Here is a 22,424-nt window from a genome sequence, read left to right as displayed (position 1 = left end):
CTCAAGAACATTTAGGACCTTGCAAGCTGATATTTAGGTCTCCTAAAGAGAATCTCCAGATACACCCACCAAACATCGGATTATAAATGCAGGTAAGGTCAGTATTACGAATGGAATGGGTACTTTTTTTCCCTCAGCAATATATGAGTTTATATATGGGTATAGAAGAGGAAGAATCAGACAGATTATTTTGGCACGGAAGAGGAAAGAATGAAAAAGAAGAAGGGAGGGGAGAGGAGGGAAAAGAAGAGACATGGGGTGACAGGAGAAAGAAGATAGAGAGGCAGAGAGTGAGATGGAAGGAAGGAGAAAATGATAAAGATAAAGTGAAGGGATAGACAGGAAGAGAGAAAGAGGTGAAAAGAAAGAAAAGTGACTCAAGGGATAAAGACAGAGACACAGGGAAGCCGTCTTTCAGAAGGAATCTCCACTTGCTGGATCCTAACATAGAAAACCAGGTCTGGACAGCACAGAATTTAAGCATTCCAAAACTGTTTATGTAGTTAAGCCAGGAGTTTAAGGCAGGCCTCTTACACTTTCAAACTATTTCCCTCACTGCAGGAGGGAGAATGAATTAACATAATCCAGAGTTTCTCAGGGATCCTTTACTAAACTGAAATAAATATATATGTATATTGATGAGTTTTCTTTAAGGAATGAGGTACTATTCTTTGTAACCTTTTATTTAAATTTTTGCCTCTCATATGAAATTTAAAAATGGATACTGAAGTCAAATCTAAAAGTTGTCATGCCATGGCTGATAGTTTGCAGCCTCACAGAGCATCCTTGGGACAATAACGTGGCTGAGACATCAGATTCTATAATCAGGTTCCTAATGCCACAGATGCACAAATTCTGTTTTGTCAGTAACTAAGAAAAGCTGGCTCACATTAACATACCTCACTGACAATTTTTCTAATTCCCTTATGTGCCAACATATAAGGAATATATGAAAAACGGGTTAAGTTTCCCAGTTTCTGAAACAAAACATACATATTTTTCATATGACGGCTAAAAATCATTACTACAGAGTCCTTAATATTCTTAACCATATATATGCATATCCCATGGATACAGACAATAGTGTGGTGAAGGCCTGGAGTGGGGGGTGTGGTGAGCTAGAAGGGGTCAATGGGGGAGGAAAGAGGGACATATGTAATATTTTCAACAATAAAGATTAGTTTTAATATTCTCAACAATTCTTCATCCCCAACAGATAGAGGAGGACCATGAGGCCTGAGAACCAGAGCAGTGTGTCCCAGTTCCTCCTCCTGGGGCTCCCCATCCCGCCAGGGCAGCAGGGCGTGTTCTTCACCCTGTTCCTGGGCATGTACCTGACCACGGTGCTGGGCAACCTGCTCATCATCCTGCTCATCAGGCTGGACTCTCGCCTGCACACGCCCATGTACTTCTTCCTCAGCCACTTGGCCTTCACTGATGTCTGCTTTTCATCTGTCACTGTCCCTAAGATGCTCATGGACATGCAGACTAAGTACAAATCCATCCCCTATGTAGGGTGTATTTCACAGATGTATTTTTTCATATTTTTTACTGACCTAGACAGCTTCCTTATTACATCAATGGCATATGACCGATATGTTGCCATCTGTCACCCTCTTCAGTACACCATCATCATGAGGGAAGAGCTGTGTGTTTTACTAGTGGCTGTGTCCTGGATCCTGTCCTGTGCCAGCTCCCTTTCCCACACCCTCCTTCTGACCCAGTTATCCTTCTGTGCTAACACCATTCGCCATTTCTTCTGTGACCTTGGGGCCCTACTCAAGCTGTCCTGCTCAGACATCTTTATCAATGAGTTGGTCATGTTCACAGTAGGGGTGGTGGTCATTACCCTGCCATTTATATGTATCCTGGTATCTTATGGGTACATTGGGGCCACCATCCTGAGGGTCCCTTCAACCAAGGGGATCTGTAAAGCATTGTCCACATGTGGGTCCCACCTCTCTGTGGTGTCTCTATATTATGGGGCAATATTTGGGCAGTACCTTTTCCCAACATTAAGCAATTTCATTGACAAGGACATCATTGTGGCTCTCATGTACACGGTGGTCACACCCATGTTGAACCCCTTTATCTACAGCCTTAGGAACAAGGACATGAAAAAGGCCCTTGGGAAACTTTTCAGTAAAGTAACATTTTTCTCACAGTAATATCTGTGACTTTTATTTAAATCAAACTCATTTTTGTTGATCTCACAGATCTGATTTTTTTCATTTGAGTATGTCTGAAAATTTTAAGGCTACTGGAAACATAAGCCCTAAGATAAATGATGGTATATTGGATGTACTTGGTAAAAATTTGTTGATCTGAACTTCATTATCTTATTAACAATGCTCTCCTTTATTAGTAACTTTTGGTTAGCAAGTGTTAGAACAATTTTATTACTGATTTCTGCAACTTGGAGGCATAAGATATATAATAATATACAGTTTGGTTATCTGTTATTAGAGGAGATTTTTTGGAAACTCTTATATTTTGAGTTCATAATCTCAAGTTTTATCCTAAGAATATAAAGAATTTAGCTACATTATTTCTCTACACAATATGCAAAATAAACAGGTTTTCTTTTCATCTTTATGGGCCTATTGAAAGCAAGGAATCCAAACTACTTGTCATTTATATAAGAAGAAATGTATTACCCTCCAGCAATAATATAAAATGTTATAACTCTGAGATGAAGGTCCCCTTAGGAGATCAAGACTGGTCACGGGACCCCTTTGCCGTACTGTGTGGTTGATATTTCTTAGCCCTCATACACAATAATTAATGAAAGCATGCTTCATGCTGTCATCCTTTGTAGATACAAATACATACGATCACATTACAGTGCATACTCTCTGCACACATCATCACTTTCCTACAAACGCCACTCCAGTTCTAGCACTTCATGGACATCCTGCCTTCCCAAATGAAGAAAGAAAGCAAAGCTTCCCAAGGTTTAGTGTGCACAGGAATTCCTGAAGAACTTGTTAAAACACAGATTCCTGAAATCTACCACCATGAAGTCCAACTCAGTAGTTCTTGGATGGGGTCCCCAAATTTGCACTTATGATGCCCCCAGATGATGCTGATGCTGCAGATCTGTGAACTCTGATTTGAAGAGCCTGGAGTAAAGAATTAAATTGTGTTGGTATGGGATGCAAAATTATAAGACCTTACATGAACTCTGGGAGTGGGGAGAGTGAAACAAGGGAATACTTAAATTATGTTAGTAATAGAGAAATCTCTGGTTCGTGTTGTTATTTTCAGATTGATTCTGCCTGCAGTACATTTCTTTTCCAATCTATAATATCAGAGGCTCTTTCCTGAGCTATTGGGTTTTCTTTTGTCTTTCATATATAACGTAGATACATCAGATACTATATATCATGCTTTTTATCATCACAGCAGACTATATGTTCTATGCAAATGAAGCCAAAGCTTTGAAAAAAATTACAACCTATATCCATTAGTGGCTTTTTGTATTTATGAAGCCTTGTGGGATTTCAGTGACACTTGTAATTTTGCTAATGTCACTCAAGCATATTTTTATATTTTAACTGATATTTCACACACAATGCACAATAAAATATACATTTTATTAAGCACTATTGATTTCCAAGTACCTATATCCACAAAGGGACACTTGAGTTCTTGACAAGGCACTGAATAATTTTACGTTATAGGATGTCATTCCTGTCTAAAAGTCCTCATTTGACTTGCCATGCTCCTCGACACAGTCCACAATATAGCATTTGTCATGAGTCCCACCCATATTATTGTCATTATGGGCATCAAGCTTTCACCCCAATCTTTTTATCTCTTTTTTGTCTGCCAGATGCAAAATTCATTATGTTTACCCAACTTTATACATAAATATAAGACTTATTACTACATAATCAGCAAGAAGAGTGACATTTAAGGCTATAGTGATGCCCCAAACTCTAGTCTGTTTGAGGTATAAAGTTAGAAATAAAAACATTTGAAAGAGTTTAATATGTAATATATGTGTTGAATATTAAATAGCAACTTTCCCCTTATTATTTATTTACTTCATTCCATAAACTTTCATTTAGGTTTATTGAGGTAAAATTGACATATAAACATTGTATGTTTTTAAAGTGTACAATCTGATGTTTTGATATGTATACATTGTAAAATGATCACCACAATCAAGCTAGTTAATATGTCTATCACCTCCACATAGTTATCCTCTTATTTACTTTTGTGTGTGTGATGAGAAGAATTAAGATCCACCCTCTTAGCAAATATCAAGTATACAATACAGTATTGATAACACAGTCATCATGCTGTACATTAGATCTCAAGAATTATTCATACGTAACTGAAACTTTGTACATTATGACAAGTGAAATAAGTAAGACTCCAAAAGGCAAATAGTATATAATCTCACTTATATGTGGAATCAAAAATAGTTAAATTCATAGAAATGGAGAATAGAATGGTTGTTTCCAGAAGATGGGGGAGGGAAAATTGAGTGATGCTGGGAATTTCTTATTTTTATGAACTCTTATAAGATATTGGCTAATATCTTATAAGAGTTCAGGGTCACCTTGGCAGATAAAGGTTATCCTAATTCTATAACCTTTATCTGCCAAGGCGGCCCTGCTAGGTGTAGAGTCTAAGACCATCGGAAAACACAGATATTTACATTACGATTCATAACAATAGCAAAATTACTGTTATGAAGTAGCAATGAAAATAATTTTTTTTATATTTTTATTGAGGTATTATATGTGTACATATCTTACTATTACCCCCCCACCCCACACCCACACATGCCCTCACCCCCCCCAGAGTTTTGCGTCCATTGTTTATGCTTATATGCATGCATACAAGTCCTTCGTTTGATTTCATAACTCCCCCACCTTTCCCAAACTTTCCCTCTGTAATTTGAAAGTCTGTTTGATGCTTTACTGTCTCTGTATCTATCTTTTTGTTCACCACTTTATAATGTTCTTTACTATCCCTAAATGAGTGAGATCATGTGGTATTGTTCTTTCATTGACTGGCTTATTTCACTTAGCATAATGTTCTCCAATTCCATCCAGGTTGCTGCAAATGATGAGAATTCCTTCTTTTTTATGGCAGCATAGTATTCCATTGTGTAGATGTACCACAGTTTTCTGATCCAGTCATCTGCTGATGGGCACCTAGGCTGTTTCCAAATCTTAGCTATTGTAAATTGTGCTGCTATGAACATAGTGGTGCATATATCCTTTCTGATTGGTGTTTCTAGTTTCTTCGGATATATTCCCAGGAGTGGGATTACTGGGTCAAATAGGAGTTCCATTTTCAGTTTTTTGAGGAAACTCCATACTGTTCTCCACAGTGGCTGCACCAGTCTGCATTCCCACCAGCAGTGCACGAGGGTTCCTTTTTCTCCGCATCCTCGCCAACACTTGTTGTTTGTTGATTTGTTGATGATAGCCATTCTGACAGGTGTGAGATGGTACCTCATTGTTGTTTTGATTTGCATCTCTCGGATAATAAGTGACTTTGAACATGTTTTCATGTGTCTCTTGGCCTTTCTTCTGTCTTCTTTTGAAAATATTCTGTTTAGGTCTGTTGCCCATTTTTTTATTGGATCATTTATCTTCCTCTTATTAAGTTGCATAAGCTGCCTGTAGATGTTGGAGATTAAACCTTTATCAGTGATTGCATTTGCAAATATGTTTTCCCATGCAGTGGGCTTTCTTGTTGTTTTGTTGATGGTTTCTTTTGCTGTAAAAAAGCTTTTTATTTTGATGTAGTCCCATTTGTTAATTTTCTCTTTAGCTTCCATTGCCCTAGGGGCAGTGTCAGTGAAGAAGTTCTTGTGGCATATGTCTGAGATTTTGTTGCCTGTGGATTCCTCTAGTATTTTTATGGTTTCCCGTCTTATGTTTAAGTCCTGTATCCATTTTGAGTTTATTTTTGTGTATGGTGTAAGTTGGTGATCTAGTTTCATTTTTTTGCATGTATCTGTCCAGTTTTCCCAACATCATTTATTGAAGAGACTGTCTTGACTCCATTGTATGTTCTTGCCTCCTTTGTCAAATATTAATTGAGCATAGTGGTTTGGGTCGATATCTGGGTTCTCTATTCTGTTCCATTGATCAATATGTCTGTTCTTGTGCCAGTACCAGGCTGTTTTGAGAACAGTGGCTTTGTAATACAGCTTGAAATCTGGTATTGAGATCCCACCTACTTTATTCTTCTTTCTGAGGATTGCTGAGGCTAGTCGGGGTCTTTTTTTATTCCAGATGAATTTTTGGAGAGTTCTTTCTAGGTCTGTGAAATATGCTGTTGGTATTTTGATGGGGAGTGCATTGAATCTGTAGATTGCTTTGGGTAGTATGGACATTTTAATGATGTTGATTCTACCAATCCAGGAACATGGTATGTTCTTCCATCTGTTTACGTCTTCCTCTATCTCTTTTTTCAGTGTCCTGTAGTTTTCTGCGTATAGGTCTTTTACCTCCTTAGTTAAGTTTATTCCTAGGTATCTTAATTTTTTTGGTGCGATGGTAAATGGGATTGCTTTTTTAGTCTCTCTTTCTGTAAGTTCATTATTGGTGTATAGAAAAGCCATAGATTTCTTGGCGTTAATTTTTTATCCCGCTACATTGCCGAATTCATTTATTAAGTCTATTAGTTTTTTGATGGAATCTTTTGGGTTTTTTATGTACAATATCATGTCATCTGCAAATAAGGACAGCTTCACTTCTTCTTTTCCAATTTGGATGCCTCTTATTTCTTCTTCTTGCCTAATTGTGATAGCTAATACTTCCAGTACTATGTCAAACAGGAGTGGTGAGAGTGGGCATCCCTGTCTTGTTCCTGTTCTTAGGGGGAATGGTTTTAGTTTTTGCCCATTGAGTATGATGTTTGCTGTGGGTTTATCATAAGTAGCTTTTATTATGTTGAGGTATGAGCCTTCTATTCCCACCTTGTTGAGAGTTTTTATCAAGAAAGGGTGTTGGATTTTGTCAAATGCTTTTTCTGCATCTATTGATATGACTATGTGATTTTTATCTTTCAATTTGTTTATGTGATGTATCACGTTTATTGATTTGCGGATATTGTACCATCCTTGCATTCCTGGAATAAGTCCTACTTGGTCATGGTGTATGATCTTTCTGATGTACTGCTGGAGCCGATTTGCTAGAATTTTGTTGAGGATTTTGGCATCAATGTTCATGAGGGATATTGGCCTGTAATTCTCTTTCATTGAGTTGTCTTTATCTGGTTTTGGTATTAGGGTGATGCTGGCTTCATAGAAGGAGCCTGGAAGTGTTCCTTCCTCTTGAATTTTTTGGAATAGTCTGAGGAGGATAGGTTTTAGTTCTTCCTTGAAAGTTTGATAAAACTCTCCTGTGAAGCCATTTGGCCCCGGGCTTTTGTTTGCTGGAAGCTTTTTGATGACTGCTTCAATTTCTTCCATAGTTACTGGCATGTTGAGCTGTTTAGAATCTTCCTGATTGAGTTTTGGAAGGTTGTATTTTTCTAGGAATATGTCGATTTCCTCTAGGTTGTCCAGTTTGTTGGAATAGAGTTGTTCGTAGTATTTTGTAACAATCCTTTGTATTTCGTCGGGATCTGTTGTTATTTCACCTCTTTCATTTCTGATTTTGTTTATTTGGGTCCTCTCTCTTTGCTTCTTGGTGAGCCTGGCTAGAGGTCCATCAATCTTGTTTATCCTTTCAAAGAACCAGCTCTTGGTTTTGCTGATCTTTTGTATTGTTTCTTTGGTCTCTATGTCGTTTATCTCCACTCTGATCTTTATTATTTCTTTCCTTCTGCTTACACTGGGCTTATCTTGTTGCTCTCTCTCTAACTCTTTGAGTTGTTGGGTTAGGTAATTTATTACCATTGTTTCTTGTTTTTTGCAGTAGGCTTGTAGAGCTATGAACTTCCCTCTCAGGACTGCTTTCGCTGTGTCCCATAGATTTTGGATTGTTGTGTTTTCATTGTCGTTTGTTGCCATGATGTTTTTTATTTCTTCCTTGATGTCTTTGGTAACCCAGTCATGGTTTAATAGCATGCTGTTTAGTCTCCAAGTGTTTGATTTCTTTGGGTTGTTTTTATTGTAGTTGATTTCCAGTTTTATGCCACTGTGATCTGAGAAGATACTTGATATGATTTCTATCTTCTTGAATTTGGAGAGACTTTGCCTATGTCCTAACATATGGTCTATCTTTGAAAATGACCCATGTGCACTTGAGAAGAATGTATATTCTGTGGCTTTGGGGTGAAATGTTCTGAAGATGTCGATTAATTCCATCTGTTCTAGTGAGTCATTTAGGATTGATGTTTCTTTGCTGATTTTTTGTTTAGAGGATTTGTCCAATGGTGATAGTGGGGTATTGAAGTCTCCTACTATGATTGTATTACTGTCAATCTCTCCTTTGATATCTTCCAGGAGTTTTTTAATGTATCTTGGTGCTCCTGTATTGGGTGCATATATGTTTACCAGAGTTATTTCTTCTTGTTGGATTTCTCCCTTTAGTATTATGAAGTGGCCTTCATTATCTCTTGTTATGTCCTTCACTTTGAGATCTAATTTGTCAGATATAAGTATTGCAACCCCAGCTTTTTTTTTCATTTCCATTTGCCTGGAAAATCTTTTTCCATCCCTTTACTCTCAGTCTGTATGCATCCTTTTTTTTGAGGTGGGTTTCCTGTAGACAGCAGATATCTGGGTTTTGTTTTCTTATCCAGTCTGTTACCCTGTGTCTTTTGATTGGGGCATTCAATCCATTTACATTTAAAGTTATTATTGATAGGTACTTATTTGACGCCATTTTTATTCTATACCCCTGTGTACCTTCTTTGCTTCCTATTTCTTTCTTTCTTTCTTTTTTTTTTTTTTACAGCAGACCCTTTAGCATTTCTTTCATTGCTGGTTTGGTGGTGATAAACTCCCTTAGTCCTTTTTTGTCTGTGAAGCTCCTGATTTCACCTTCAATTTTGATTGATAGCCTTGCTGGGTACAGTATTCTTGGATTTAGACCCTTCCTTTGCATGACTTGGTATATTTCATTCCATTCCCTTCTGGCCTGATGAGTTTCTGTTGAGAAATCAGTTGCTAGTCTGATGGGGGTTCCTTTGTATGTAACTGTCTGTCTCTCTCTGGCCGCTTGTAAGATTCTTACTTTGTCGTTGGTGTTTGCCAACTTAACTATAATGTGCCTTGGCGTCGGTCTTTTGGGGTTCATTTTGCTTGGAACTCTGTGAGCTTCTTGGATTTGTGTGGGTTTTTTCTTCCCTATATCAGGGAAGTTTTCTGTTATTATTTCTTCAAACAGGTTTTCTATTCCTTGCTCAGTTTCCTTTCCTTCTGGCACCCCTATTATCCTGATGTTGTTTTGTTTTGTATTGTCCCGAAGTTCCCTTACGCTCTCCTCAATCTTTCTAATTTTTGTTTCTAGAAGCTGTTGTAATTGGGTATTTTTTTCCATCTTGTCTTCTAGCTCACTTATGCGGTCCTCTGCTTCATCTAGTCTACTCTTGATGCTTTCTATTGAGTTCTTTACAGCAGCGATGTCATTTTTCATTTCTTCTTGGTTCTTCTTCATTTCTTCTTGGTTCTTACTCATATTGTCGAATTTGTCTTCCATCCTTTTCAGCCACCTTATGACCATTTCTCTGAATTCTTTCTCTGATAGGTTGTTTGCCTCTAAATCGTTTACTTCCTTTTCTGGTGATGCCTGCTTCTCTTTCCTGTGGGGGCTGTTTCTTTGTCTCCTCATGGTCTCTCTTCTCCGGATGTCTGGTTATATAGATTTCTCTCTCTGGCGTTGATTTAAAGGTATAAAATACAACACAAGCAGGCACAACAGACAAGGCACTGAACAGAATTGTATTCACGATATTAATAACCTCAATAAAGGTAACCACCAGAGAAAGACAAATTAGGGAATAGGAGTGGAAGAGGGAGAGTAAAAAGAAAGAACAACAACGAAAAAAACAAACAAAAAAAACAAAGAGTGTGAATCTGAACTTGGGAAAAGAGCAGAAAGAAAGAAAAGAAAAAGAAATAACAGAAAAGAAAAAAAAAGTAAGAGAGACAAGAATGATACTAAGAGAGAAAAGGGGAACAAACTATATATATGGGGAGTAAACTCCACTAGAACAACCACTATTCCCAGAAAATTCCAGCAACACGAGCCTGGAGATTAATACAAACTGCAACAGCAGCTAATATCAAGTGAGGCAAGGGAAAACAAAAGTAAAAAACAAATAAAAACAAAGCAAACAGAAGAACCAACCAAACCAACAAAAAGAATAATCAAAACAATCTCATAAAAAAGCATAAAAATTCAATCTAATCAACATTCAAGCAAACAACAACAAAAGGCCCGAGAGAAAAATAATTTTTTTAAGGTAGCGTAGAGAGAGGTTTGTATGGATTTGGAGCAGGGGGTTGGGAATTAGATATATAAGTAGGGTGAAGTTTTAGCAGGGAGTAAACTGAAAAAGTAGGGAAAATCTAAAGCCAGAAAGGGTTAAGATAAACTGGGGACCAAGGGGGAAAGGTTAGGAGGAGAGTGATGGCATAATGTTAGCTTTGAGATAGGGTAAAGCGATTGTAAGGGAAAGATGCAAATCGAATGTAGGACACTAATCCAAAAATAAAAGAAAGAGAAAATCAAATGACATTAAAAAAAAAAAAGTAAAATAATAGTAATAATAGTGCTGATTGAAAATAAAAATGTAATAATTAAAAAGGTGAAAATCGAGTGAGGAAAAGAAAAAAATTAGTTTCTTAAGTAAAAGATGCAAAAATGAAAATAAAAAAATATGAGAATAAAAAAATTGAAAAAATTGAAAAAAGAATTGAAAATTAAAAAATAGGTAGACTAAAATGTGCAGTAGCGGCTGTCATTCACTTCCTCTATTATTCTGTTTGGTACGCCTTTTTCCCAGTCTGGGCGGTATTTCAGTTCAGCTTCATTCCAGGGCTCCTCAGTGTTGGAAGCCAGTCCTGCTTTTTAAGCCAGCCATGTCTTAATTTCTCGTATTTATTTTTGATTACACCAGAGACAATTAGCGTTTCAGCCCCTGGGTGGCAGTGTTTCTGAATTGACTTCCGAGCCTCTCTAGCTCTTTTTTTTTTTTTCCCCCTCTATGGCACTCACTACCGATTTGTGGAGGTGTGTGCCTCAGAGCTTGTGGAGGTGTGCGCCTCAGAGCTGCCTCTCTGATGGTCACACGCAGCTCTGGTCCCCAGGTTCCGAAAAAACACCTTCCCCCTGCAGTCTTTCAGGGTTTCCACCTGGGTTTTTCTATGTATTGGGCTTAGCAATCAGAGTCGGAAAGAGCCCAGGTGTGCGGACCGTGGGTCTGTGCACCAGGCTAAGGAGCCTGCACTCCTTTGAAAATTCTTAGTCTGACCCTCCTAGTCAGATTAAAATGAGTTGCTTTCAAGAGGTCACTTCTGTTAGCAGCTCAGAAGACCCCCCTCCTCATTCACGGATCACGGCAGTTTTCTAGGCACAGACCTCCTGGCTCCTGCTGGTCCTGCGGCTGCCGCGCTTCCCTCACCCAGCGCTTCCCTCACCCACCGCGGGGATTAGAAACCGCCCCTCATTTCAGGCGAAATCTGACCTTCCCGTGGTGCAGTGAAGAGTTTCTTTGAATCCGAATGTTTGCGCTGATAGGGGACCGGTGTTCTGGTGCTCCCAGCAGTTCAGTGTTTGCAGTTGTTGCAGAAAGTCAGGTTTCCACTAAAATCCTCCTTTCCTTGCAAGATGGCGAGGCGCCCGGCGAGCCCGCAGCTCCGGGAGGGGACCCAGCCCCTGTGGGTGCTGCGCGGTCAGAGGAACACTGCCCAGCACTCCCCCGCCTTCTCCTGGAGTTTAGCTGTCCCTTGGCTTGCCCACATACACTCCCTCTGCGCGCCTCTGCTGCTCTTACACTCCGCCCCAGGAACAGACTCCAAACCCGACTCTATTCCGTCGCCATTTTCTCCTTCTCTCAACGAAAATAATTTTATGGTTGGGGGTCACCACAACACGAGGAACTGTATTAAAGGGTCGCAGCATTAGAAAGGTTGAGAACCACTGGTCTAGAGCCTCCTGTTGCCCCCACCAAATTTGGTGACTTTCTTATTTAATCTCTTTATTATCATCTCCCTGAAAAATCAATTCTACTCAGCTTAGTGACCACAGGTTTGTATTATGAGTCCAACTAATCGAACTTGTCATCCAGTGAAGGATCAAATGGTTCTCTTTTTTCAGGCTGTACTTAAGAATAAACAGGATTACAAATACTTCTGAGACTCAGATGTAGCTGTGTAAGAGGAGAATTTGGGAAAGCTGTATCTATCAGTGTGTGTGGCCTCAGGCAATTTACTTAACTTCCTGTGCCTCAATTTCTTCTGTGTAAATTGAAAAACATCTAATATATTTTTTATTTCAAATAAGTGAAATGCTAAATTTTGCTTAGCATTACAATTGACCAGGAATAATGGATATTAGCTTTCCCTTCCTATGCATCAGAGGTGAATTTTGGAGAACCTGCATAGATAGCTCCTGAATTAAGGTGACCATGGGAGCATGGCATGTAAATTATAATCCCAACTCAAAGGCAATCAGCTGTCCTAGAATATAGCAACACATCTTCCCTGGCTTGAGCTATAACCAAATTACTAAGGAGCAATGGATGAGTGAGTCAGTACGTGGGTAGCTGAGGAAAGATATTAGAAGAGCATTTTACTCTCTTTCCAAATATTCACCCAGAGTTGTCCTGACCTTGAGCTGAGGAAGCTGCCTTTTGGCATCCCAGCTTATTTTGCGGAAAAACAAAGAATGTCCTACACCCCCACTAAGATCCAGGCATGGAGTCTCTTTGTCTGCAGGCTTAGTCTCAACCAGTCCAGAGCCAAAACAAAACTTGAATAGGGTTGGAGACTTTCTTGCTAGTCTAGAGGAAGCATGCTTTGGTTGGCCTGCACACACCCGTGATTACTTGGCTCAGTTTCTTTGGTTGCACTCCAGTTGTCTGGATACCTGATCATCTGCTGAGCCCTGTCAGGCCCATCCCCCAAAGGGGTAACACTGTCGTTCACAAGTTTAGCCATGGGTTGGTGACATTGCTCTGAATGGATTTTCCTCAAAAAATGTGAAGTCCATGTGCCTGTTGGGAAGTGTTTTATCAACACCTGCCCTGCTAGATTGGCTTTCCCTGGTTATAGATAGCCCAAGCCCAAAGCAAAAGTTCTGTGATTTCAATATGTACACAGAACTTTTGGAAGTTGTTTTGGAAGTATGCAGTTCATTTGGGCATTTCCCCTCACCATGCCAGGGTTGTCTCATGACCTTCCCCAGTGATCTCACTGGGTTTAGAACAAAGTATGCTACATTTTTTAATAGCATGTGCAATGTGCTCACAAGTTTACAAATACTTCTGAAAGTTAGTAATCATTGACATTGCAACTGACCAGTTTATATCCTTCTCAAATGTTGAAGGTAACATTACTCTTTCTTTTTATAAAAAGAATTGATATACAATTTATTTCCTCTTGTTTCTTTTTGATAAATATTTAGTATAACTAGATTATTCAGTTCAAAGCAATCAATTTTTATTTATCTTCTTTTTTTAATTGAATTTCTTGGTGACATTGGGTCACCATACAGATTTTAAGTGTACAATTCAATAAAACATTATCTGTACACTGTTTTATGCATCCATTGTAATTATTCAAAGTATAGCAAAAGACATTCTACTCACATTATACAATCAAAATGAAAAGTTTTATAAATAACTTTATCTAATAAAACTTGAAAAAATACACCAAAATATTAAGAGTAGCTATTCCAAGATGATGGAATTATACATGATCACTGTTTTTTCCTCAACATCAATTTTTAACTTATATTTTCCACAATAAAATATTATTTTTATAATCATAAACTTAACTTATCAGCTTGCTCATTATTTTCCAGCTACACTGGTCTTTTCATACTAGCCAGACCCTTTTTCCCATAAATCTTGGGACCTTCACCTGTGCTGGAAAGTTTATGTTGCTACTCTTCTTTCTTCTATTCCTGATATAGCTGGTCACTAATCCAGGTCCCAAATTATATTTAACTTTCTCAAAGAAGTTTTTCCTGAGCTCTAATCTAAATTAGGCCCTTCAGTTATAGTTTCTCAGTGATACCATAAGTTTTTCCTGAGCTCTAATCTAAATTAGGCCCTTCAGTTATAGTTTCTCAGTGATACCAGAAGTTTTTCCTGAGCTCTAATCTAAATTAGGCCCTTCAGTTATAGTTTCTCAGTGATACCAGAAGTTTTTCCTGAGCTCTAATCTAAATTAGGCCCTTCAGTTATAGTTTCTCAGTGATATTTTTAATTGTATATCAACTTATTTTAGCCAATACCTATCCTTTGGTTATCTGGAATTTGTTCTGAATTTAGAAATCAATCTTTCTCTTCTTTATGAGAGAATCACTAAGAAATTCCATGCTGTCAACAAAAAGATACTAGATGATGTTATATACTCTGCTACCAGGGAGAAAGGCAGAGGGCTTATTGGAGAAAATTAAGTACTTAAAAAATAAAAGTAATTCTCCCTTTGCATTAGAAATCAGTTGTGATTTCATTTTGGACTAAAGGAGTTTTCTGTCTATCCACATGAGTATAAGGGACCTGGTGTCATAATTATTCCAGGATTAAATCTACATTTTATTGTATATTTTATTAATCAAGGTTCTGGGTAGGGGGGAAAAACCATCATTGTTATTTGAGGCAAAAAGTAAGTTAAGTCGGGTAATTAAGTGCCAACAAAGTCATTGAAAGTGTTATATAGAATTACAGGCTATAGGATAAGTCCTCAAGAAAAATAACCTTAAGAAAAAAACAGTCTGACCCATGTAAACAAGGGTTTACACAAGGTTGTGGTGGGAGGAAGCTGTTCAACTCTACCTGAACTTCAATTTCTACATGAACTTTTATCTGCAGAGCCCAAAACGAACTGGCTGAACTCTATATCACTAACTCCAAGTTTGGAAAAGACAACCCAACTGACTCAGTTTGAATCAGCTGATTCCATGTTTCAGTCGCCTGTGTTCAGAGAGCCCAGGTCATATTTCATGCAACTTATCAGCTTGTTCATTATTTTCCAGCTACACTGGTCTTTTCATACTAGCCAGACCCTTTTTCCCATAAATCTTGGGACCTTCACCTGTGCTGGAAAGTTTATGTTGCTACTCTTCTTTCTTCTATTCCTGATATAGCTGGTCACTAATCCAGGTCCCAAATTATATTTAACTTTCTCAAAGAAGTTTTTCCTGAGCTCTAATCTAAATTAGGCCCTTCAGTTATAGTTTCTCAGTGATACCACCATTATCTCTCCTTTCCAGTACCAATCAGAGTTTCTGACTATATGTTTACTTGTTTGTTTATTGTCAGTCTCCTGAATTAGCTTGTAAGCACAGAGACTGCCTGTTTTGATTAACTTTAAATATCCCATGCCTACTGGCATAAGATAGGCAATCGTAAGTATTTGAATATGTGAAAAATTACAAACATGGCTCCCTAGACCCACTGTAGAGACATCTAAGAATAAATCCACTTCACAGTTACGTTCCCAAAGTAGTTGATAAATATCTATAGCACCCATGAGAAAATAAAGGTCTGCCTGCTTTAGAAGGTGGAATTGCATAATGGACTAAGCTCCAGGTTGGGTAGAAGAGAGATCTTAGTTTGGATATTGACTTGTCCTCTTATTAGCTATGTGATCTTAGGCTGGTCAGTTAACTTCTTGGAGCTCTCTGTATCCTTATCTGAAAATGTAAAGTAAATATACTTGGCATATAGGTTGTATGGATTAAATGATAGATGTCATTGACATATAAACATATCATAAATGATTTTTATATCTATGATCCTGCAAATGGTCCCTGAAATCTTTGCCTTTTTCATTCTCTCACTGCCTAGGAATAACTCAAAACTATTCACATCTCTGGCTCTTCCCCTCTTAATCTCCTATGTTTCCAGGACATTCCCAGGATTCTGCCATTTGAGAATTATAGAGATCATTTCCCTGATTCTTTTAGCTACATAACACTTAAATGGCACCTGTTGATAAAGGAAATGGCCTAATTCTTTCCTGTTTACTTCAGAGAATTTTACTATTTGTGCCTCTAAGGGTGCAGATGGAGAAGTGGAAACCTTTCTCTCTAGAGCCTAGATCCACCACTTATGGTTCCTTGGGCAAGTCACTAAACTTTCTAAAACATAGCCCAAGTTCACTCTGAATCCCATATGTGTTTCCCTACTCCCCAACTGAATTCTTGTCCCTGAAATCCTTCTCTCCACAGTAACAGAATGATCTTTCCATACCCTAAGTCAGATGGTGACTATATGCTGCTTAAACACCCATCATGCCCATAGGTCTCTGTACTGAGAACTGCACTCCACGGTCACATGTGACCTGCTCCTGCCCACCTCCTCAATCTCCTCTCCTATCCCTCTCCTTTGCTCACCAAACTTGAGCCACATTTGTCTTCTTTCTGCTTCTCGAAATGCAAGTGCTCATCCCATATTTGTACTTACTGTTCCCTATATCTGAAATACTCTTCCACCCAATTCTTTACTTAGCTAGCTGCTTCTTATTTATTCCTTCATAATGAGTTCTTTGCTGACAAATTTAAAGTAATCTGCTAGTCATCACTATATTTTGTTTTTATTTCAACACTTTTTTGTTTGTGTGTGTGTTTATTGCATGACTCCTCTGAGTTGAATATTATCTACATGAGTTCAGAAACCTTACTGTATTTGTTACCATTGTTCTGGTACTTATAGCAGGGACTGGCACATAGTAAGTATTCATTGAATGTGGAATGAACAGATGAATTAGTTTGGATGCCTCCTCAAAGCCAGATTAGTAAAGAGGTTAAGGTCAAAGGCTCTGAAGTCAGAATTTCCAGATTTAAATGTTACCTCTGTCTCTTTCTAGAAGTCTCAGTTCCTTCATCATAAAATTGGCATAATAATAGCTACCTCACAGAGTCAAACTTCAGTGAGATAATGCATAGTTATTGATTCCATCTTTATTTTATGCCTGTGTTTTCATCAAGACAATATTAGTACAAGAACGGGTTATTCCTTAGTTACACCAGTGGCATGAAACAGGAAACCACACATTCTGTGTCTCTGAATTCCTCCTTCTGGGCCTATCTGAGCAGCAGGGACAGCAGCCTCTCCTCTTTGGCATCTTCCTGAGTATGTACGTGGTAACCCTGATGGGGAATGCTGTCATCATCCTGGCCACTGGATCTGATCCACACCTTTACACCCTCATGTACTTCTTCCTGGCCAACTTATTCTTCACTGACCTTTGTTCATCATCTACCACGATCCCTAGGATGCTAGTGAACATCCAGGCCCACAGGCACACCATCACCTATGCTGCATGCCTCTCTCAGATCTACTTCTTCCTGTGGTTCATTGGTCTAGATGTTTTCCTCCTGGAAGTGATAGCATATGACCGGCTTGTGGCTATCTGCCACCCCCTTCGCTACACCTTAGTCATGAGTCCCAGACGCTGTATCCTGCTTATGGTCATGTCCCTAATCCTCACTCATTCATACTCTCTAACCCACACCATTCTCTTGGCTCAACTATCCTTCTGCACTGACAACATCATCTCTCACTTCTTCTGTGAACTTCTCCCCCTGTTGAAGCTATCTTGTTCCAATACTTATGTCAACCAATGTGTGCTGATATACTGGTACTGGGGAGGGGCATTAACCATCTCGATCCCATCATTTTTTATGTCCGCATTGTGGCTGCCATTGTGAGAGTCCCATCGGTTACTGGGAAGTGGAAGGCCTTCTCCACCTGTGGCTCCCACCTCTCAGCAGTTCGCCTGTCCTATGTGTCTGCCATTGGGGTATATTTCATTCCCTCTGCTGGTGATTCTGCCCACAAGGACAAGATTGCAGCTATGATGTATGCTGTGGTTATCCCTATGCTGAATCCATTCATCTACAACTTGAGAAACAAAGACATGAAGAGAGCCTTGGGGAGGCTCCTGAGCTGAAGGAGTTACCTACATCCAAATCCTGCACCTGCTATTTGCTGGCTTTCCATTCTAGAGCAAATTAAATAACCTCATTGAGCCACAATTTCCTCACACATAAAAGGAGGTAATAAAATATTCTCTATTATGCAGTGTTTCTAGGAGGGTTAGAAGAAAAATCCTATATAATAAAAGCATAATATGTAAATCAACCGAATGGCCAAACAACAGAATGACCATCCGGACGACCATCTGGGACCATGCTATGACATCCACGTGTGCCAAGCCAGCCAAGGTGGGTGTGATGCAATTGGTTGGGGGCTCAGCCATCGCCCCATAATTGCCCCACAGAGGGAGGCCCAGGCCACCAGCCAACAGAGCAATCAATTAGGGGGCTCCACGATCACCCCAAAGAGGGAGGCCCAGGCCACTGACCGGCAGGCTGTGGTAGGTGGGCGGGGCCTCCCTCTGCGAAGGAATCCTGGGTCCTGGGTGCCGGAGGGAAACTGGTGTCGGCAGTCAGGGGAAGGAAGGCCTACTCTTGCACAAATTTTGTGCATTGCGCTTCTAGTATCTATATAAATATGTAAATTTACTTGTTCCAGGTCTTATGCTTACTAGTATATCTTCATTATATTCAGGAATATTCAACATATGCCTTTGACTTGCATTATACAGAAGAGAAAACAAAGGCTCAAAAAGGTTAAATTATTTGCCTGAAGTTACACAGCTAATAACAGGAAAGCCAGAATTTGAACACAGATATCTGATCCAAAATGCATACAGTTAATGGTTACTCCATTCCTAAATGGGCATAAATCCACATACTCCTCTCAATTATTCGTTTTCTCTTTTCTTGCTTCCCTCCTACTGTTCACACACACAATTCCAATCAACAACTTCTTCCAATACCATGAGGCGAGGCAAATAAGAAGCTAGAGGAGGGAAGAGTAAACAACCACAGAGATTCTGATATTCCTCTCAATTGAGCAGGCCCCCTGCTTGAGCACAGATCTCTAGTAGATATTCTGAAATGACTTATGTATCAAGCTACATGATCAGAAAGAAGGGTACTTGGATCACATTATTTGAGGTTCTCACCAAGTTTATTTTATTGAGCCATCATTTTTCAGAACTATGCCATCAATAGACAAGTGGATAAAAAAGCTGAGGTACCTATATACAATGGAATATTACTTGGACATTAGAATGAGATCTTGCCTGGCTGGTGTGGTTCAGTGGTTGAGTGTCAACCTATGAACCAAGAGGTCACAGTTCAATTCCCGGTCAAGGCAGATGCCCGGTTACAGACTCAATTCCCAGTGTGGGGCATACAGGAGGCAGCCGATCAATGATTCTCTCTCATCATTTATGTTTCTCTCCCTCTCTCTCTCTCTCTCTCTCTCCCTTCTTCTCTGAATTCAATTTAAAAAATATTTTAAAGAAAGAATGAAATCTTACCATTTGCAAAAGTATGGATGGACCTAGAGGATATGTGCTAAGTGAAATAAGGCAGTCAGAGAAAAACAAGTATCGTATAATTTCACTTATATGTAGAATCTAAAAAACAATATAAAAAACAAAATAGAAACAACAGATACAGAGAACAGTCTGATGCCAGAGGAGAGGGAGGTTGCAGGCCAGGGTGAAAAAGGTTAAGGGATTGAGATGTACAAATTGGTAGTTACAAAATAGTCATGGGATGTAAAGCACAGCATAGAAAATATGGTCAATAATCTATATATATAAAAGCCTAAGCAACCGTTATGACCAAACGACCAGAACGACCAGTTGACCAATCTCTGTGACACGCACTGACCACCAGGGGGCAGATGCTCAACACAGGAGATGCCCCTGGTGGTCAGTGCGCTCCCACAGGGGTAGCATCGCTCAGCCAGAAGCCAGGCTTACGGGTGGCGAATGCAGCTACGGTGGCGGGAGCCTCTCGCAACTCGGCGGCAGCGCTATCGAGCAGCGGCACCCAGCCCCTTGGAGGATGTCCAACTGCTAGGACCTCTCCCCCCCCCACCCCGTGCATGAATCCATGCACCAGGCCTCTAGTATTGTAATAATTATATGGTGTCGGGTGAGCACTGGAAATAATCAGGGGGAACACTTTGTAAAGTATATGATTATCTAACCACTATGGTGTACACCTGAAACCAATACAAAATAATACTGAATGTAAATTGTAATTGGAAAAAAAATTTTTTAAGAAAATCTGGCTTATAATTTGATCATAAGAATTTGGGGAGCATAGCCCTAGGTCTCCTATTCTAAATTAAGGGTTCTGAAAGAGAAAAGGTGGAAATGTGAGACCTATCATTGGGACATTTAGATAGAGTTATTTGAATCTCATACTCCTTTAAATCCTACAGATGGGTGGAAGCATTCCACTTTCCCTTGGCCGACAACAGTAGAGGCCCACTGCCTGATTGCCATGAAAAGGTTCGGTGATAGATTTAGCACTGGCTACAAATTCTTTCTATCTGATTCTGCATCCTTGAGATGTGACTTTGTATCTCCTCCAAAGAGGTAAAATTTGCAACCCTAGAATATGGATTGGCCTTACATCTTCCTTTTGCCAATAGGGTAATAGCAAATTTAACACAAGCAAGGTATTGAAAAGTGTTTGTTTTCTTGCTGTTCTTGGAACAGTGGTGACATGTGAACATGCCTTGGCCAGCCTGTCCTATGATGAAAGGCATGTGATCCTATATGCCTCCCATTGTTTCAGTCTAAAAGCAGCCAGGCTCCAGGAGCACTGTCACCCAGTCGATGGACTGCTGACTGCAAACACATCAGTGAGCCTACCAAAACCACTAAGAGAATTACCCAGGTGAGCTGAATCTAAACAGCTAAACCATGGAAAAGAAAACTAAGTAAATGGTGGTTGTTTTCTAAATACTAATTTTGGAGTTGTTATGGAGCATTTGATAAATGAAAAAGTTCTCCCCTGAGGTGGATGATGTGCAAGGTGATGTCTGCCTTCTTAAAATGCCTGACTCCCTCCCTCATTTTTCTAGATCCATAACTTGAGACAGATTTCAGCATAGTCTCAACAGGAGACAACAGTCCTGATTACATGAATATTTACCTGACTCATCAAAAGGAGGGCATATTTGGAAGACATCCCACTAATAACTGGAGGAATGAATACAAGTGGAGGTGGATCCGCAGGGTGCTGGACAAGAATGTTATGAAACATACGGCTCATAAGGCTAGATAGGGTATATTTGTTTGATGTGGGAGCCTTCTCATATGAGGAACACTTAGAACAAGTTCTCCTACACAGCTGGGATCCTTGACAGGCTTGGAAATAATGGCAGCCTACAATAAATGAAATGCAGATGAAACCCCTCGGTAAAGTACTGAAGAGGTCAGAATCTTAGGTACATGGCCATATGACAATGCATTTATTATAAGAGACCAGAGAATCCACCAGCTACCATGTTCCCCAAGAAGAAACAGAAGATACCCCCTTCACTAAAGCAATAAAGAATCCAGTGATTCTGAGGTCATCAGAATCACTGAAAAGTTGACTGGGGATCTCTTCCCTAGGACAGACTGATAGGAAATGCTAAAATGGAGCTTGGCTCTCTGGTGTCAACAGGGATAAAGTTTCCTGGGGCATCAGAAGCCCAGGAGGCAGCACTTAACCATCAAAGTATGTGACTGAAAATGGCAAATACCAAAATGTGCAACAAGGCCAGATCTCCTATAGAGATCTGTTGTAATGGCTAATACACTGTGGTATTTCTAAGGCTGAGATAGATGAGAAGTCAATGAGGGTATTGCTTTAATTATATAATAAAAAAATAAAAAATAGTATGTGGCAAGCTAATGGTAGCTTTTGCAAAAAAAAAAAAAAATCATGATCCATCACCCAGTTTTAAACTTGAATCAGGGTTTAAGGGTGCAGCAAGCAATCATACAATGGAACTATAGAGTGTCCCCAAGAAATGTATACAAACACTTTGAATAATTATAAAGGCAGTGTTTACTAAAAGGCGTTTGATATTCAAAATTGAGCTATCAGCTGTTACAGAGTGTATACATTTTTTGAAAACACTTTGGAAGTGACAAATGCCTTATGCTGATATTATTGTTAACATAATCCTATCTAATAAAAGAGTAATATGCAAATTGACCATGCCTCTGCTATACCCACAAGCCACGCCCACCATCCAATCAGGAATGAGTATGCAAATTAACCCAACCAAGATGGCTGCAGCCACGGAGAGAGCAGGAGGCTTGGGTTTCCCCAGCAATGGAGGAAGCCGAGCTTTCTGCCTGCCCTGGCCTGCCTTGGCCTCCGCTTAAGGCTACAAAGTTTCAATTATAGAAGATAAATAAATCCCAACAAAAATGGCTGCAGCCACAGAGCGAGCAGGAG

The 22,424-nt window shown here is 39.4% G+C and overlaps 1 protein-coding gene across 1 annotated transcript; it reads left to right on the top strand.

Annotated features, from left to right (window-relative positions):
* The first annotated feature begins 1,229 nt into the window (after positions 1-1,229).
* LOC103303934 (olfactory receptor 1J2) lies at positions 1,230-2,168 on the top strand. The gene has a single exon (XM_008160913.2). The coding sequence runs from the start codon at positions 1,230-1,232 to the stop codon at positions 2,166-2,168; it is 939 nt and encodes a 312-aa protein (XP_008159135.2).
* Positions 2,169-22,424: the final 20,256 nt, after the last annotated feature.

The sequence above is a fragment of the Eptesicus fuscus genome, chromosome 15 (assembly GCF_027574615.1).
Source record: "Eptesicus fuscus isolate TK198812 chromosome 15, DD_ASM_mEF_20220401, whole genome shotgun sequence".
Taxonomy (NCBI): Eukaryota; Metazoa; Chordata; class Mammalia; order Chiroptera; family Vespertilionidae; genus Eptesicus; species Eptesicus fuscus.
Note: the sequence above shows the minus strand (reverse complement) of the source record. Positions and strands in the feature narration are given on the sequence as shown.